The sequence below is a fragment of the Tamandua tetradactyla genome, chromosome 3, assembly GCF_023851605.1.
Source record: "Tamandua tetradactyla isolate mTamTet1 chromosome 3, mTamTet1.pri, whole genome shotgun sequence".
Taxonomy (NCBI): Eukaryota; Metazoa; Chordata; class Mammalia; order Pilosa; family Myrmecophagidae; genus Tamandua; species Tamandua tetradactyla.
The window spans coordinates 183,099,616-183,119,871 of record NC_135329.1 but is presented as its reverse complement, the minus strand read 5'-3'; the positions used below and the strand labels follow the sequence as shown (position 1 = coordinate 183,119,871).

Below are 20,256 nucleotides of genomic sequence, written 5' to 3'. Positions count from 1 at the left end.
ACTATGTTTCCAAAAAAAACCCTTTCATTAATCTCTGCTATGATTTTCTTGAATATGGATTGATACAGTGTCTTGAACAGATATATATGCATTAAAACCTCAGCTGAACACATTTTACCATAAAGAAATTAAGCTTGAAAATTTTACTCTTCTTTTTCTTCTTTTCTGGCATGGGCAGGCACTGGGAATCGAACCCTTGTCTCCAGCATGGCAGAGAACTATGCCTGCTGAGCCACCAAAAATTTATTCTTTTAAGGCTGGTTTGATAATATTTACTCTTTTGGGAAACAAGAAAGGAGAACTGAATTTCCATAGAGAAACACTGCAGGGAGAAATCTGACAAAATTCCATTCAGTTTAAGTGCAGATACAGCATCGTGCCAGTAGGGGACAGGCTGTCCCTTCTTTCAAGAGGAAATTCCAAAGTAGTGCATATTTAAGCCTGTAAGTCATAATTATTTTTTCTAGAAACATCCAACTAAAAAGCACCTCCTTCAACAATATATTAACATAAATGCATCAAATAAAGAGGGGCACGTTGTCTAGGATTCCTTTTTTGCTAACTGACTTGCCAATTCCACCAAGTACTCTAAAGGGAAATTGAAAATTCATTTTTTAGGTCCTTGAAATCAGTATAAAGTTGACATCAGGTTCTTAAACTGATCACTGGAATGGACAATCAATGACTGAAGTTACCAGGTATGGCTTGGAGGCTTTTAGCATGTGGGGGTCTGTCACTCAGCCCTTGGCAACCTAGATGTACTCACCATTTTATTGTGGTTCTAAGATTAGGCTGGCTGACTGTGCTGTCATCTAGAAATATTGTTGAGCATGAGCTATACTTTTTAGTAAGCTGCCCTGGAGATACCTGAAGGGGAAGGGAAATAGAAGAAAATGTCACAGTAAGTTAAATCTATTAAAGTGTGTTTTCCTTGGTTAATATGTCAAACGATAAAGCGTTAAGGTATTTCTTACCCTCCATAAACGGCCTGAGCGTGATATCATGTGTGGCTATATGGGAAACCCATTGGAAACTCTAGCTTCAACAGATGCTTTCTGATGGATTCTAAAATGTTGCCTTTGATATGGTACTTATAATTAAGCCTGGTAAGCATCTATTACAAATTGCCTTTATAATAACATAAAAAGTTTTAGAGTAAGATTTCACTGGTTTTTTTTCCTTAAGTAATGAAAAGGAACTGCAAGTTTTCTATTTCTACTATTCATTTACGCAATAAAATGTAATGCCTTAAATAAAATTGACATGACATGTCACCGCAGTGAATGAAAGCCAGAAATAAACGTATTAGTTCAGAAGACTTGGTGAAACATGCAATGTTTTAAGATTCAGACGGTGGGTGTACCAAGGCTGCTCTGTCACTAACAAGCTAGGATTCATATGTCTCTGTGGGCCTCAGTTTCCTTATTTGGAGGACATGAGTACTGCTTTAAAATTTTCTCACATCCAAACACCAGGAAACAAAAAACTTGGAATTTAGTTTTAACTTCATGTTTAAATAAGACTGTTATTACATTACTTAAGTGATAATCCCAGAGAATATTTTCCGCTCATTTGAAATTTTTCATCAATTTATTTTCCTGCCTTGCTCATGTTGCTCTCTGCAATGTGCTTTTCCTCGTCCTTGTCCTGGCAAGTTTGACACTATCTACCTTCAGGACACCTTTACCAGCATTTACTTGCCATATATCTATGTTACCACTTGTTACATAACAGTTGTTTACAGGGTTCCCCCTCACAACACAATAAGTTTCTCCAGGGAAGAGGACTCTTACTGCCCCTATCTCCATCTGCCAAGCACAGAATCTGGATGAATTAAGGGTTCAACAAGTGTAATAATTTGGAAGGTTAATCTTACTACAGATGCCAGTTAGTGAGAACTTATCTGCAGTGGATTTATGGGAAAGGCGAGAATGAATCTGTTGGGTCATTTAGAGAATTATCTTTAAAACACTTTAGAAGTATCCATTTATTTGTGATGAGCGCAAGAATACAGCAATAGTCAAATAGTAAAATAGTCTTAACTATGTTAAGACAATTCTCTTCCTTAACAATTATAAGTAAGGCTAATACCAAATCTCAGGAACTATAAAAAATAGAAAGTAACAGCATTCTTTAAAACCACAGAATGACAATGATTTTAAAGCTTGCTTTTTACCAATTCAGATAAGCCTTCCTTCCTTTTGTTAATAAAAAATATTTTTTGCCAGGCTTTCACACACTCTCATCAGTTTCCCCAACAAGTACATGAAAGGTAGAGCAGGGAAAGATCTGCTTTTTAAAGCACAGAACATTAAAAAAATTGCCAGTAGCCAGTATTTGGAAATATCCATATTCCAAATAGCCAGTATATAAAACACCATTTTCCTTGTTTCTAATGCTTTACTGAAAAGCCACTTAATCTTTATTAACAAAAAGTCTCAGGTGTAATATTTTTGAAAAGTATTACTCTTTGGAGGACTAAATTTTCCTTCAAGCCAGAGGTTTCTAAACAATACCTAAACGTCAAAATGTTCCTTAAGCTATTCAGTTAATGTGTAATTTACTTTTTATAACCTCAGAAACAAATATAGCATGAAAAACAAGTATCAATTCTTCAAATACTTTTTACTAAGTGGAAAATCTATTTCCTAAGGTCACTACTATTAGGAGGTAACATGACCTAACAAAAGTCAATTCTGACCAAAAACCTACATGTAGAAGGATTAAAAAGAATAAGGAGGAAATAACACCAAAATATAGACTAGCTAGTAGAGCTTTGGGTGATATCTTCTCCCATTTCCCTCTTATTTAATTTTTTTTCTATTATGAATGTTTATTGACTTATCTGGAAAATATTAGAGTTAAAACATTTACAGATTTTAATAAGGCATGGTTTCACCACCCTATGGGGCTCATTTAGTTAGTCAGCTTTTTAGGGTCTACTGGCTAGGCCCAGCATAAGAAATGCTGAACACTTCCCTGTCAGTCCAGGCCTACTTTAAACTTATGCTTAAAGACAAGATTGAAAAATTATCCACTCCAGAGAAATGGCTGTTGGTGCCTTTTCTGTTTTTAACCAGACTATTTACAAATTTCAAGTTGACCAAAAAAGAACATCTCTGCTGTTCTCTACACAGCAGGGGATGTACCACTCACTTCTAACTGTTCAAACTTTTCTATGGCAACAGCCTTTGTGAACCAAGGCTAAGGCATCTGGATGGCAGAATTCAGGCTGGCAGAATTAAGCCTCTGAGCAGAGTCTGGACGTGACTGCCAGTAGGTTACTTCAAAACTTCCCTTCATGGTGCTTGAGAATTTAATAATTATCCTCTAAAGTCTTATTACCACTTATTACCATTGCTGACACAATCTCAATAAACTATACCAGCAAACATATGGATATAAAAGGTAAATGCCTTTTAAGACAAACATACAAACAGCAAAACACTACTGAGAGTTTAGTGTTCACAGGCATTTTGGTTGATCTCATTAGAATAGATGAGGGAAAGACAGCATTTATCATATTTCATTCACTCAATAAAAATGGATGGAATTTTACAATCTTTACAAGAAAGGAAAGGGGGTACCTAGTAGACTTATGGTTACATGGTAAAGACTAAAAAATATCTTACCTAGTTGTCTGGCACATCACAACCCAAACGTTACCATCAAAATTTTAAGTATCAGCTGAAATCCTGCCCCCTTCTCACTGTGCTTGCTGTCTCATTTTAACCCATGAAAAAAAACACTGAAGTTCCCATTCCACGCACCCCCCCCAACCTTTTCTACAAGAAAAGTTTTGGAGAAGTTATTTAAGAATTTTTAATTAACTTAAAATTTCTAACACTTTATACATTAATGAAATGAATCACTGCATCTATACTGCCCATTAATTGGGACAATATGGCAAGGTATCTGGTTTGAAGAATCTTAGCAGCAAAGTATAATGGCAATTATTACTATAACAAAAAAATGATCTGAACATCATTAAACATATTGAATTAAACTTATATCTACATTTTAGATATAGGTCCTAAGTTTGGGTTAAACATGGTAGACTAACAACAAATTTATTTCCTCTCCCTCCTGAAATCTCATTAGAATTAAAGCAATTTAAAAAAATTTTTTTTTATTAATCAAAAAAAAGAAAAGAAATTAACACAACATTTAGAAATCATTCCATTCTACACATGCACTCAGTAGTTCTTAGTATCATCACATAGATGTATGATCATCATTTCTTAGTACATTTGCATCGATTTAGGAAAAGAACTAGCAAAACAGCAGAAAAAGATATAGAAGGTTAATATAGAGAAGAGAATTAAAATAATAATACTAATAAAAAATATATATATAAAAAAGGAAAAAGAAAAAAACAAAAACAAAAGATACAAACAAACAAACAAACAAACAAAAAACTATATTTCAGGTGCAGCTTCATTCAGTGTTCCAACATAGTTACATTGCACTTAGGTATTATTGTGCTGTCCATTTTTGAGTTTTTGTATCTAGTCCTGTTGCACAGTCTGTATCCCTTCAGCTCCAATTACCCATTATCTTACCCTGTTTCTAACTCCTGCTGGTCTCTGTTACCGATGATATATTCCAAGCTGATTCTCGGATGTCGGTTAACATCAGTGGGACCATACAGTATTTGTCCTTTAGTTTTTGGCTAGACTCACTCAGCATAATGTTCTCTAGGTCCATCCATGTTATTACATGCTTCATAAGTTTAGTCTGTCTTAAAGCTGCATCATATTCCATCGTAGGTATACGCCACAGTTTGATGGACATTTTGGCTGTTTCCATCTCTTTGCAATTGTAGATAATGCTGCTATAAACACCGTGTGCAAATGTCCGTCTGTGTCTTTGCCCTTAAGTCCCTTGAGTAGATACCTAGCAGTGGTATTGCTGGGTCGTAATCCATTCTGCCAGTCTATGTCTTTTGATTGGGAAATTCAGTCCATTAACTTTTAGTGTTATTACTGTTTGGATAATATTTTCCTCTACCATTTTGGCTTTTGTATTATATATATCATATCTGATTTTCCTTCTTTCTACACTTTACTCCATACCTCTCTCTTCTGTCTTTTCGTATCTGACTCTAGTGCTCCCTTTAGTATTTCTTGCAGAGCTGGTCTCTTGGTCACAAATTCTCTCAGTGACTTTTTGTCTATGTTTTAATTTCTCCTTCATTTTTGAAGGACAATTTTGCTGGATATAGAAGTCTTGGTTGGCAGTTTTTCTCTTTTAGTAATTTAAATATATCAACCCACTGTCTTCTCGCTTCCATGGTTTCTGCTGAGAAATCTACACATAGTCTTATTGGGTTTCCCTTGTATGTGACAGATTGTTTTTCTCTTGCTGCTTTCAAGATCCTCTCTTTCTCTTTGACCTCTGACATTCTAACTAGTAAGTGTCTTGGAGAACGCCTATTTGGGTATATTCTCTTTGGGGTGCGCTGCACTTCTTGGATCTGTAAATTTAGGTCTTTCATAAGAGTTGGGAAATTTTCAGTGATAATTTCTTCCATTAGTTTTTCTCCTCCTTTTCCCTTCTCTTCTCCTTCTGGGACACCCACAACACGTATATTTGTGCGCTTCATATTGTCATTCAGTTCCCTGATCCCCTGCTCAAGTTTTTCTGTTCTTTTCCCTATAGTTTCTGTTTCTTTTTGGAATTCAGATGTTCCATCCTCCAGTTCACTAATTGTAGCTTCTGTCTCTTTAAATCTACCATAGTAGGTATCCATTGTTTTTTCCATTTTTTCTTCTTTGTCCTTCACTCCCATAAGTTCTGTGATTTGTTTTTTCAGATTTTCTATTTCTTCTTTTTGTTCAGCCCATGTCTTCTTCATGTCCTCTCTCAATTTATTGATTTGGTTTTTGAAGAGTTTTTCCATTTCTGTTTGTATATTCAGCATTAGTTGTCTAAGCTCCTGTATCTCATTTGAACTATTGGTTTGTTCCTTTGACTGGGCCATATCTTCAATTTTCCGAGCGTCATCCATTATTTTCTGCTGGTGTCTGGGCATTTGATCAGATTTTCCTGGGTGTGGGGCCCGGCTGGTTGAAAGGTTTTTCTGTGAAATCTCTGGGCTCTGTTTTTCTTTTCCTGCCGAGTAGATGGCGCTCGTGGCACTCGTTTGTCTGCGGGTCCCACCAGTAAAAGATGCTGTGGCTCCTTTAACTTGCCAATCCGAATCTCGCAGTCGGCCCGGGAAAACGCGCTTGGAGGGGGGGTCGCTGGCCGCCACGGCTTGGGGGAGTGCCAGTCCAAATTGCCCAGCTGGCCCGAGACGCCAAGCGTGGTGGGAGGACCCTGCTATCCAACGTTCCCAGTCAGACCGGGGAGCCACGTGCATTGAGGGGACCCCAGTCGCCAGCTGCCCCGGCCGGGAAAACGCGTGCCCCTCGGGTATCTCACCGCAGTGGATTCTCCCTGCCCGTTCAGCCATTCCAGGATGGGGTACGCTGTCTTTTTGGTCTCTGTCGTGGCTCCAGGAGCTGTTTCGTATTGTTTCTGTTTCTTTAGTTGCTGTTTTTTAAGTTACATATTCATAAGACTAAAGATGAGGAGACAGGATAAACGGCAGATCATTCTTTATTATGTTTGAAAAATGAAAAGTAGATAAAGGAGTGATAACTGACTTGGCAGAGAAGAGGAAGCAGAGCCATGCTGCCTACAGAGCGATTCTTAAGGGAAGAAACAAGGCAGTGTCATGCAGGACCCCAGGCAGGCTCAGGGCACTGAGGCACAAGGTCCTTCAGAAGGCAGGGTGAAGCAGGAAACAAAAGACAAGAAAGAGCAGTTGTGCCATCTCATTAGAATCTAGATGCTTATTCTCTAGAGATCAAATGTGAGGTTTTCTGGGCAGAGACACCTATGATAAAACTAAATGCTACCACAACAGAATGACAGAATATAACAACTCTTCAAAATAGGATAAACTAAAGTATTTAATAGAAGGATTAGAGTATAAAGTCAATGAAAGTTTCAGAATGTAGAGAGAAAAGGCAAAACAAAAAACAGAAGGGAAAAAAATTAAGAGGTCTAATACCTGAATAATAGAATGACCGGGGGAGGGGGACGGACATAGAAAATGTCAAATGCCAAAGAAGAGACTGGGATGGGGGAAGGGGTCACAAAACATTTTTATTTGAGGTATCATACAATGACAACTTATTTTAAATCAACACTGTGAGAAGACAAGAGAAAACATTTTCATAATTGTAAAAATTAGATTCAACCTAGAACTCTATACTGTTACCAAATAGGAGGGGTTTCAGGCTAGATTGCTAAAAACTTCCACTTTTGTGCACTGTCCCAGAAAAATGTGCTCCAATGAGCATTACAAGACAGGGAATCATGGGACCTAGGACACAGGATCCAACACACAAGAGCAGTTAAATGAAATCCCAGATGACTTCAAAGGGACATCCCAGGAAAAGAGGCACAGAGCAGGTCTAGGGAAAACCAACCAGTACTGAAGCAGGACAACAGAAGGCTGGGGAAGGCTGTCTCCAAGAAAAAAAATGGAATAGATGCGTTATAATAAAAAATATTTTTGACAAACATGTGACAAAAGTTACACCCGGGGTAAATAGCTGTTAAAAAACAGGTAAGTGAATATAGTCAAGAAATTAATTCCACCAAAAAGTGGAGTATCTATGAAATCAGGGAGATGAGGTTAAGGAGAAACTATACTGGATGAGTGAAAGACAATGCTGGCTAGGAAAAAGGGATTATCGTAGAGGAGAAGTGCTCAGATTTGAGAAATATTTGAGATACAATCAGCAAGACTTCAGGAGAAAAAAAGAACAGTTGTACAAGGAGGAGACACAGAATACTGTGTGATTCAGCAGTGATCAATATTTGCATAGTCGTAATAATGCAAACACTGATAACAGAGTTAATTAAAATGTGATGTATGTTGACAGAATGGTGAGAGGGAAATAAGGTCACGGGAGATGGAGGTAAGTTTCTCACTTAATGTGAAAATAAGTCAATAGAAAATGCAAAAGACTGACTTAGCTATTAGACTTTCGTTACTCTGGTTAAAAAATAAGATTAAAAATTAAGGCAGTTTAAACCACAGACTATAGTTAATAGTACAATTGTTAAAATGCATTATCATCAGTTGTGATAAATATTCCACATCAATGAAAGGCATTAACAATAGGGTGATTATGGGAATCCTGTATTTTATGCACGATTTTTCTATAAACCCAGAACTTCTCTAATAAAAAAATTAAGACAGCTCTTTATACCACAATCATGTGGTTGAAAACTAACTTTAAAGCCTTCTAGAAACCTCTTTAAAATGGGCAGTTCTTAAACGAAGAACTCTCCTAAATAAATCTGATACTTAGCAAAACAGAAGCAATTTTAAAAATCCACAAAGTGCTCCATGCTAACAATATTGGGTATACTGTATTTATTAGGAATCACAGCAGACACAATTTTAATTCAAACTAATAATTGCTCACTTAACTTTTCAATTGTTTACTTACATGGTTTAAATGGTTGCTCTTCCTCTTTTCTTCCACTAAGAATAAAAAAAGTTAACTGATCAATTCTGATATACATGCCATAGAAAAATAAAGTAGCAGCTAATAATATGATGAATTACCAATATGCAAAAAAGATAAAAGTTCTATTTAAAAAAATAATTTCCAACAAAGTTTTAAATTTAAATCATCCAGCAAGATGAGCCCCCTCACAGTAAAAATCTAAAAAACAAGCTTTACTTTGTGACCTAACAGATATATTAGTTAAAATGAAAGAATCTCAAAAACAAATTGGGCCAGGTGGAAATTTTAGCTAATAAAAAGTTTACCTGTTGCATAGCTGAACCACTACCCAATAGAATTTTCTGATTCTACATTTAAACATAGCTTACTTTATCAGAATCTAACAGCTGGCAGCTCTAAGAACCAGTTTCTGGCCAGACAATACTCTCTAGATCCACCAAAATCCCTGAAAGCATTTACTGGTAATCTACTAAAATATTATGCTACAAAATAAATAAATGGATCTTACAGAATTAGAAAGTAACCCAACCTATTCTGAAGAAGAATAAAAACATCAAAAAGTCCTGGCCTCTGCCTTGTTTCCCACACTGCCACCTCCTCTAAGCTGGGCAGGCATCATAGGCATGTCCTCCTTACACACAGAGACAGAGGGGAACGGGATAGTTTTTCCTTAAAAGCTTCCACTCTCTATGCCAGTAACACGTGGCTCTATAAGAAACTGAGAATTACAGGCATCTAAACCAGAAATGATTGGAAAGACAGGCAAAGTACAAAAAACTATCAAACCCAAGTTAGAAATCCCCCCCCACCTATTCTTTACTGTGCTACATTACTTCAATTACTAGAAAACCATCACTTCCTATATTCCTGCTGTTGTAATCCACTGAAAAACTTGGACACAATAGCTCTTTAGCAAAGAAACTAGATACAACATTAAGGAACAACAAACAGGAGTGCAGAAAAACCTGTAGTTCTGATTTTTCCTAAAGAAGCAGGACATAGCAAATTTACACTCATCCACACACTGATGCTAGTGTTTAGGATAATACCATTGGGAGTGTTTGCTCTGACGCACCCTGAAATCCACTAATCTGTGCTGTGTACAGCATTGCATGAAGATGAGAAAATCTAGCTAGTTTAAAGGTTCTAAGCAGCATAAATACAAATGTGAGATAGAATCCTGTTTAAGATATGGCCAAAATCACAGATTCAATCCCCATAGTTAAAATATTTTTTTGATTTGTTCAAATGAAAACCTAACTGTAATATAAATCCTAGTCATTCTAAAATATGTGCTCTTCAGGGCAAGGGCAAAAGGGCAAAGTAAGTATGGAATAGTATGGAATAGTAAGTATAAATTCATGACCACTTCTAAATCATGCATCCAATTAATTGTGTACATAAAAAAGAGGCAAATATATGTGACCAGACTCTGTGTTCTCCTCACTGATTACTAAAGGGAAGTACATATTCATTTACTGAGACAAGTGGATATATGAAAAAGTGAAGATTTTAAAGAGTGTATGAGTTCTTCAAAGTAAACATTTTCTATAATACCTACCACAAAACAAAAACTGAGTTCTCAACCTTTTCCTCAAAAAAATATTGTTGTCTTACCATCCATCTGAGATTTGCTCAGGAAAATGGTGCTTGCCCTTGGATGGTCACAAGGGTTTGATTCCACAGCTAAATCTGTAAAGGAACAACAGAAAAAGGTGTGGTAATTTACTTGAGTAGAAAATAACACTTAAAAAAGGTACACATCAATTTTAATCACTCAATAGTTTTGGGAAGAGTTTTTAATAATGACATATAAAGGAAACAAAGGCAATAATAAAAGAAAAATTTGAGAAACTGCAAAACTGTAGGATCTCTCCATATATGTGGAATAAAATCAGACTATGTGAGACAATGTGATACAGCTTTCAGATGAAATACGTGCATATCCTCTCCTCTCCTTATCAAACAGAAAACCATCACCCTCCTCTACTGCTGATATTATTAGCATATTCCAGAAATAGTGCCAAGAAGCACGTGATGTCATTAGCCAATTACTGGCAGATTCCAACTCAGTAATATCCAATATACCAACAACCAAAAGAATTGTTTTGGCAAACATTCACAGATATTCAAATGGTTAATTCTAACACCATTCACAAACTAACTCATTTAGTTAACTGGTTTGTTTGGTGGGGCTACTCATCATGGCAGGTTTAACAGGATTGCATAGAAGAGTTCGATGTTCTAATCTATAGGAACACTACCACGTGAGAAAATTATTTGTGATTTTAGCCTTCAACTTTTTTATTGTGATATTTTCATGCACCATTACAGTCCATCCAAAGTATAAAATCAGTGGCTTACAATATCACCCCATAGTTGATCATCCCAAGAGTTCTGTCCCATATTGTCAGGGAGATTTACACCCCTGGGAGTCATGTCCCACTTGTCGGGGTGGGGGTGGGGTGGGATAGAGCAGTGAGTTCACCTGCTGGGTTGGCTTAGAGGGAGAGAGGCCACATCTGAGCAACAAAAGAGGTTCTCTGGGGGTGACTCTTAGGCACAGTTAAGTAGGTTTAGCTTCTCCTTTGCAGGAATAAGTTTCACAGGGGTGAGCCCCAAGATCAAGGGCTCAGACTATTAAATTGGTTGTCCCCACTGCTTACAAGACTATCAGGAATTTCCCAGGTGGGGAAGTTTAATATTTTCTCCTTTCTCCCAGTCCCTCCAGGGGGCTTTGCAAATATTGTCTTATTCTCTGCCAAATTACTCTGGAATGTATCAAGCCCTGAATTTCTGAGGCTAACTACCCCTTCACTTCCTCCTTCCATGGTATATGATTAATTTGAGATTTCAGTGAGAGTACTTTTTTGAGCAGATCACAAGGCTGCTAAAAAATTTTGGTCCTATCTACATGAGAGTAGATATACCAGCAGTCCACACTATGCACCAAGGTGTGGCCTTTATTAAGCAAAAATACAAAACAGGTTCTTAAACTGTCATAAAACAAACTTTGCAACCAGTGAATATATTTTGCCCATAAATTTGGCTAAATGGGATAAAAAGTTGTTGTATATTAAAATAAAAAAAAGACACCAAAATGATGACACTTCTCAGCAAATCATCTTAAGCCCCTTATCTTAACCATCTTTCAGGAAAATGGGTCAAGAGTCAGCAGAAGTAATGGTGAAGGCAATATTTTCCAAATCACATGCTAGCAATTGTTCTATTTTTTAAAAAGGGAGTTTAAAGTGGTCAAATCACAATAAATATATTATATATCCTGACTCTTTGGGAATCACAATGCACAATAACATACTAAACGCTAAGCAGTCTAGAAGAGACTACTACGCAATATTGCAGGTTTATCTACCTAGAATGCAGCTCCCCTCCCCACCAAGCTGGTCAAAATCTTGTATGGAACATAATTTGGGACTTCCAGGTGTAACAAGCAATCTGAACCATCCAATTTATTGGTATTGCAAGATCCCTAGATGCTTACATATCCTGGATCAACTGCTCTGTTCTCTATGAAAATTAGCTCATTGAATTTGAAGTTTATTAAACTCTTTTGGAAAAACTGTTCCATTGTTCAATATTTTTATATAAAAGACCCATTCAACAAAAATTATTTTAAAAACTTTTCCCACATCTTTGAAAAGATGATGTTGACACAATGTTAGCTATTTGGAAAAATTCAGTTGTACACAAAGTGCACAGCTCTGTCTCTAACCTAGGGCTTCTAAAAGGATCCACAATTACTTCCCTCCAAAAAGAAAGTAATATGCTATATTTTAATCTGAAAATAAGCAATGTTTGCAGAAGTATCTGTATTAGGTTATCAGTGCCTTTGATATGATAAAGTTTTATTAAAATATTTCAGTGGATGTCCAGGAAAAATAAGTACTAGAATCAAAGAGGGACAGGCTTAAAAAAAGAAATTCAAACCAAGATATGCTACTGTGTGGGGTGATGGAAGTTCTGGTACTGGGTAGTGGTGATGGGATCACAGCATTGTAAATGTGACCAACACTTCCCAATTGCATATTTCAAAGTCGTTAAAAATGGGAAATCTTAGGTTGTATATATGCTATCAAAATAAAAAAATTAAAACAAACAGTAAGATAGGCTACTGTAGATCTGAATTCAAAAATCAAAAAGGCTGAGATAAAGGAAATGACAACATTAAAGAAAAAAAGTGAAATTAGCCCAAGTGACAAGAAATAAGCCATCTACCTCACCAAGGTGGGCACATGACCCAGGGCTGGCCAACCAATCACAGGTTCCTTAAACTTTCCTAGGGGAAAAGCCAGAGTGCAGAAGGAATAAAATTAGTCTGAGTTATGGCGGTGACCTTTTCCAACTATAGGAGAAGCCTGATTTCAGGGGAGGCCAATAGAGAGCAGAGCTGAAAGAGTCTAAGATCATTTGCTTTTTGGGTCAGTGTCTATTTTTCTCTGTGAACTCCGTATTACAGAAATCAATGTTGTTGTTTTTGATGTAAGCTATTTTTGAGATAAATTTCCTTTAACTTGAAACTGAAAGCTACATGAGAAACACAGTAGTATTGCGGATCACACTAAAGGTGGGACTAGTTCTATAAAATCCACTTGCTCATCCTTTTCGGAGATATCCCAACAGAAACGTGCAAGAGCCACAATATTTTGTTAAAATGTTAGCACATTTAACTCGTATGGTCAGTTTAATTGAACACCGTTAAGTCCGTGGAATTCTGAATAGGGCATGAGATCTTGTTGATTTGTCCAGATTAGTGTGATGCCCCAAAATATCCCAGAGTAATATGGGTAATAATAAAATAGTATTTGCAAAATCCCCTTGGGGGACTGGAGAGAAGGGGGAAATATTCAACTTCCCCATTTGGGGAACTCCTAATATTCTTGGAAGCAGTGGGAACAACCGTATCAATACACTGAGCCTTCTATCTCAGGGTTTGCCCCTATGAAACTTATTCCTACAAAGAGAAGCTAAACCTACTTATAACTGTGCCTGAGAGTCACTCTCAGAGAACCTCTTTCGTTGCTCAGATGTGGCCTCTCTCTAAGCCAACTCGGCAGGTGAACTCACTGCCCTCCCCGCTACGTGGGACATGACTCCCAAGGGTATAAATCTCCCTGGGAACATAGGACAGAACACCTGGGATGAGCCAGGACCCAGCATCATGGGACTGAGAAAGGCTTGACCAAAAAGGGGAAGAGGGAAATGAGACAAAATAAAGTTTCAGTGGCTGAGAGATTTCAGAGTCGAGAAGTTATACTGAAGGTTAATTCTTATGCATTATACAGATATCCCTTTTTAGTTTATGGTTGGTGCATTGGAGTGGCTGGAGTGAAGTACCTAAAACTCTAGTGAACTGTATTCCAGTAATCTTGATTCTTGAAGACGATTGTATAACAACATAGGTTTTAGAGTGTGACTGTGTGATTGTAAAAACCTCACGTCTGATGCTCCTTTTATCCAGGATATATAAAAAAAATAAGGGTAATAAATAAATAATAGGTGGAAGATAAAGTGTAAAAAACTGGGTAGACTGAAATACTGGTGATCAATGAGAGGGAGGGGTAATGGGTATGGGATGTTTAAGTTTTTCCTTTTTTCTTTTTATTTCTTTTTCTAGAGTAATAGAAATGTTCTAAAAACAATCATGTGATGAATACACAACTATGTGATGATACAGTGAGCCACTGATTGTACACCACGTATAGACTATGTGTGAAGCATTCTCAATAAAAATATTTTTAAATATTTAAAATAAAACTCACAACCCTTACACTTGTATTGCTTTTCTTAGGCATTTTCAAAACTAGCTACACTCAGTATAGGTTATGATCTATTTTATAGTATATCTACTGCTTAATGGATACATAATAGCCCATGAAATGCAATTCCTACATTTTCTGCTCTTATTATATGTGTTTATATATATATATATACACACAGATATATATGTGTACGTATATACATATACACAATATTGTATATAATGTTTTCATATAGTGTCTCTTAAATCAAGATTTTCAAAAGTGAGATGACTAAATCAAAAGGTTACATGTTTTCATGGCTCAATACAAGTGGCAAGTTGCTTTGTAAACAAGGTAGAGGTATTTTAGGGTACAGTGTCACTAATTATAGGTATACGGGTTTTAGTTCCTACTCCAGCATTGGAATGAGGAACCAAACTCACTATGGCTTTCATTTCCTATTTGATTACAGAGTCTGCCCATTTTTCCATAGTAAACAATGGTATTCCACTTTGGTGAATTGCATATCATTTGTCTATTTACCCATTAGGCCCTTAATATTCTCAATTTGCATGAGGCTTTCAGAAAATACTAATTTTCCTATAGCCAATTATAATTTTCTATGTAACTTGCACTTTCTGCTAACTGCAATTACTATATTGCTATTTTATAGTTTGGATATTTAAGCCATTGGGCAGTAAATTCATGCACACACTCATACACATATTATTTTTGCACTCTCCATTAACTCTTGTCCCAAGTACACAAGAAGACTCTCATAAATTGTTGCACTATACTAGTTTCGCTATCACAAAGGTAAGACTGCCAACTGTTAAGCAAGCCATCATCCCACCTCCAAATACACAGACACACACACACACACATAAACACATGTAGAGATTTAAAGATGTCAGGGAAGGAAAACCACATCAAGTAGCACATATCTTCAACGTGAAGCATTCCAAAATCTATTTTTTCAGAAACCTCTAAGAATGTTCTCAACTAGGAGAAATATTCTTGAGCTCATAATTAGAGGTTATGATTAAGACTAATTTGTACTATCAATTTAAACTGCAACTTAATTTGACAGCATGATTGGTTAATGCTAAGTATGACTAAAAAAATTAACTCAGCTCTTAATGTAAACATCCTACAAACTCAGAGGAAAGATAGAAGCCTGTAAAACCACCGACATTACTTTTCTAATTTAAGTTTCTATCAATTAAAGGATCTGTCTCAATTGCCCAGAGGTTAAAAATGTGAAAACTATGCAATTTAGAATAAATGTGTTTCTAATAGCCAAAATTGTTAAAATTATGTGATAATGAACTGTGAGTAAATAATTTTTTTCCTTCTCAAAATAATGGAGAGGGCAATGACCAAGAAATCATCTGACAGAAGCAGTATATTTCAGAAAAGGGGACTGATTTCAACATATTTCAGCAACTCATGGGCCAACTGCCGGGTACCTGGTACATGTGAACCCTGATGTTTAACTTATCTTTTGGGCCCACCCTTTTCCATCTCAGTCAGGTAATTTCTACTGAGAGCCTTGAGCCAGCCTGTCTCACCAGAAAGCACAGGAAGCTCCCTTCCCTTCAGGGTCTCTGCTTGCCCATGCCTTGCTTTTGTTTCCTAGCCTCTTACAAAACTTCCAAGCTCTGGCTTCCAAACCACTTCTGGTACATGTCCCTCCTTGGGTTCTCTGTCATACTTTAATTCTTTTAATTCCCAACCGATGTGACTGTGATGCAGATCTGACATTTCAGTTGGTGAATCACACCTTTATTCCTTTATATATTTCTAAATCGCAGAGTTTACTCAGTTTCTTGGACTTTTAAGAAGTTTCGGGTTGCAAGTTATCTCCACTTCATCGGGCATTATCCAATGTTAGCTCAACTATTTTAATACACTAAAAAAGAGTTAGAAAAAAGGTATCCAAAGAAGCCTAGACAAATTCTCTTAATATATATATATATATTCGGACATATGTCTGGAATTTACATGCCTGATCTACCAAGTCTCACTCACTTTTTACCTTGGACAATTCAATTTATACTTTTCGGAGCCTGTCTCTCATATGTGAACCAATTAAAATTCTTATACTACCTAAACTCAAAAGATTGTGAGGCACAAATGAAATGCAAAAGCAATCTATGTATTATATAAAGCACAACAGGTAACTTTACAAAACAAAGCTTCCATAAATAATACCTCATTGGAAAAATGTATGAAATACAGACTCAGTACCCATATCCAAATAACACCTAGTGTGAATATGTTTGGGTTAGTCACTAAAGGAAAGAGGATAATAGTCACACACCATTATTAAAAATTCCTCCCCAGTTTTTTTTTTTTTTACATAGGCAGGCAGCAGGAATTGAACCTGGGTCTCCAGCATATTAGGTGAGAATTCTGCTAATGAGCAACCATCACACCACCCCTCAGTTTGTTTTTAAACAAGCAAATATATAACATTTCACCTGTTTTCTTCTGCAGATACTTTGTTTAGCCCCTTGCTTTTTTCATATAGCATATCCTAGACATGACTCCATTCCAGCAGAGAGAGAGAGCTCATTTTTTACAACTCCACAGTTCTTCATGGTGTGGATGTACCAGTTTATTATTTTACTGTCCCTTACTGATGGACATTTGATGTATTTCTGGTACTTTGCTATTGAAAATAAGGCAAAACAGCAACAAAAGCCCCAGCCTTTGAGTATATGGTTCCATATTCATGGGGTGCATCTTAAAAGAATAAATTTCTACAAGTAGGATATCTGGATTAAATGTTTTTTTGAGATTGTGCCAAATTCCCTTTCAAGGGGCTGAACCACTTCACACTTCCACCAGTAATGTATGAATGTAACTGTTCTTTCACAGCCTCACCAAAGAATTACTGACAAGTTATTGGATTTTCTCCCAATAGGAGAGAAACTGCAGTATAATTTTAATTTGCATCTCTCTCATGTGTGAAGATACGTTTAAGGGCCATCTGCATTTCTTTTTCTGTAACTTGTCTATTCATATCTTTGTTACCTACTTTTAGAGTCACATATTTTCTTCAAGTCAGCCTATTTTAGGCCCTTATTAATACTGTTTTTTATTCAAGACACTGTTGGCTCTCCCCTAAACCACTGCACAGCCTCCTAGCTGGTCCCCCTGCTTTGATTCTGGACTGCACTACAGTCTATTCTCACACAGCAGCTAGTCTGATCTTTTTTACAGCATTAATATCATTCCCCAGTTTATAATCCTCCAATGGTCTTCTGTAACACCTAGAATAAAATCCATCTCTTTACCAAGGCCCACTGGTAAAGATCTACCATCTACTGATGCAGCATCCTCCCATCTTTCTGCCCTTTGTCCATACCAGGCTTGTTCCCACCTGCGGGACTCCGAAAGAGCCATCCTTCTGTTAGAAGACTTTTCCCCACAGGCTCACATGGCTTCTGCTTACTTTTAGAATTACACACGTTACTTAAGGAGAGAAGCTGTCTTTAACCATTCCATGAAAATCTGCCCTCCGTTTCAATCCATTACCCTATTTTACTTTCTTCCTAGCTCTTCACTATGCTAAATTCTTGATTATTCATTGTTGGTTCACGACCTCCCCCTGCCCAGACTATAAAGACCAAGTTAAGGCAGGGGCTTTGTCCTATACACCACCCTTTGCCCTGCACGTGAAACACTGCTTGGTCACCAGAAGATGCTCAAAACACATGTTTCAGTGTACCCCAAACTAGTTCTGTTTCTTCCAGTTTTCCCACATCTCAGATTTCTTCTAATGCTATCTTTTGGTTTGGTCATCTAAGACCAGTATGACTTTTAGATTTCTTATTGTGGTAATCATTCAGAATTAAAGATAGAGACAGGCTACCAAGAACCGCAAAAAACCGAGAAGATGAATTCTAATGTACAGCAAAGAGTCAATGATAATTTTAATGACTTACTAACATTTAAAATCACAATACTTTAACCACAAAATGACTCATTCCTATGATTTAATTAAGCCGCAAGACAAAATATACCATCTGAATTCTGTAGGAAAGTAGAATGTATCAGTAATGAAATATGTTTTTATCTGTGTCCCCAGAATCAAGCATTATAAGGGGATTGTGTACTATTTTATTAAAAGAGGCCAGCCATAAAGGGTTGATTAAAATGAATAGTCTAAACATCTGATGGCCCACCAAGCAGTTCTTAAAAGAGATGAGTTAGAGCTATCTGCACTGGCATGGAAACAAAATCCTTCGGCATTCTAGCACTGTTCTAGGAGTTTTCAAGTTTTAGTCCTTACTTCACTGCTTTAAGCAAAAAATTAAAAAAATTAAAAACAAAAAAATTACAAAGTAGCATATATAGAGTGATCTTATTAGTTTAAAAAATTAATGTTATATTTATATGTATTCAAAAGGTTCAGGAAAAATCAACACCAGAGCACTAATAAAAGTTAGTTCTGAGTATTAGAAGTATGAATGAGTAACTCTCTATATTTTCTAAATCTTTTACAAACACATCATCATTAAAAAAGGCAAACAAACAAACAAAAAACCCTGCCATGCAGGAAACCCAGGTTCGATTCCCAGCCCATGTACTTCTCTAAAACAACAACAACAAAACAAAATTCAATAAATGATGCTGCAATAATGGGAGAGTCACATGGAAAAGGACTGAAATGTGACCCCCACCACACAGGATACAAAAAAAAAAGGAGGGGGGAGAGTTAAAACAGCCACTGGGAAGAGCTGGGAGGTTTTTTATTTTTTCATTTTGCCAACCCTTCCCTACCCTCACTCCTCATCGGGAAGCAGGAGGAAGGGGTCACTTGACAGAACCCTATAGCCAGCAAATTAGCAAACCTTCTAGGGTCAGGACATAAATGCTGTAGGATAAGCTGATGAGTAATAAGATTGGATAATGTGACTTTAGTATCTTATTTTGCGTTACTGATACTATAACAGATATACTGCAAAAGAAAAACTAGTAGAAAATATTTTTGAGTCTATCTGAAATCTACACCAGATTCTTAGGAACATCTCTTTGAAATGGCTTTAGAAATCATGTTCTGAAATGTTTCAGAAGAACAACAAAGGAGAGAGTCATTTATTATGATTTTGTCTAAATAACCTAAATTATTCAACTCTTCATTGTAGAAAAGCTAAAATGTTTTACATCTAAATAGGTATTCCTGTTCCCAGGGAAAATGATATAAAACCGTCTGGAATAAAGAGATTAAAAGCAAACTTTCAATGTGCCTGTACTTTATATTTGGGAGTTCTGACCTTATTTCTATGGACACTTAGGCCAATGCTGGAACTGAGGATTGCCATCACTTCACTAAATGCAATAAATTTTAAGACTTTTAACTACCTTGTTAATAAAGATAAAAAGGTAAGGGCTGCACTCACAACCTCTATTTTCAACTTTTCTGTTTTAATACTTCTTACCATCATTTTATGCTGGATGCTTGGTACCTTACCTGCCCTTCTGACAGCTCCTGCTAATGCTTCTCTGTTCAGCGTATCCTGGGATTCAATTTAGCCACCAGAACAAAGCCTTTAAAATGATCAACCCACCTACCTGACTAGTACCAATGTGTAAATTTAGGCCATCTTCATCACCTTTGCTCTTACTGTAATGAATGTATAAGGATAGGATGGAACAGTAAATGTAGGTTCTGAGTTTTATAAAATAAATTTTGAATGGAACTAATCAAGACTACAGTCCTGGTTCTTCAATCAGTAGCAGTTAAGTCATTTCAGATTACCAAGCTTGAGTTTCATCATCCAGCAACACAGGGAGACTATACATGGACCTTATTTGAAATTTGAGGCCAAATGAGAGATATATGAAAGTGTGCTATAAATCCTAGAAAATTATATAAAGGTACATTTTGATCTCTTCTCCAATAGTGCCAATCCATTTACTGGCTGTAACATCACTCAGAGGCTTACCTTAGA

At 36.6% G+C, this 20,256-nt stretch overlaps 1 protein-coding gene across 11 annotated transcripts in view; it reads right to left on the bottom strand.

The window, feature by feature from the left end:
- Positions 1-20,256, bottom strand: part of CCNYL1 (cyclin Y like 1) — a 45,591-nt gene that overhangs the window by 14,358 nt on the left and 10,977 nt on the right. For 10 of the 11 annotated variants that reach the window (XM_077154868.1, XM_077154869.1, XM_077154867.1 and 7 more), the window contains 3 exons: positions 10,152-10,226; positions 8,514-8,548; positions 767-867 (listed from right to left, as the gene is read on the bottom strand). In XM_077154868.1, coding sequence (XP_077010983.1) covers positions 767-867; positions 8,514-8,548; positions 10,152-10,158 — 143 coding nt within the window. In that variant the 5' untranslated portion in view covers positions 10,159-10,226. The remainder of the gene's footprint in view (positions 1-766; positions 868-8,513; positions 8,549-10,151; positions 10,227-20,256) is intronic. The other variant, XM_077154877.1, reaches the window with a different exon arrangement.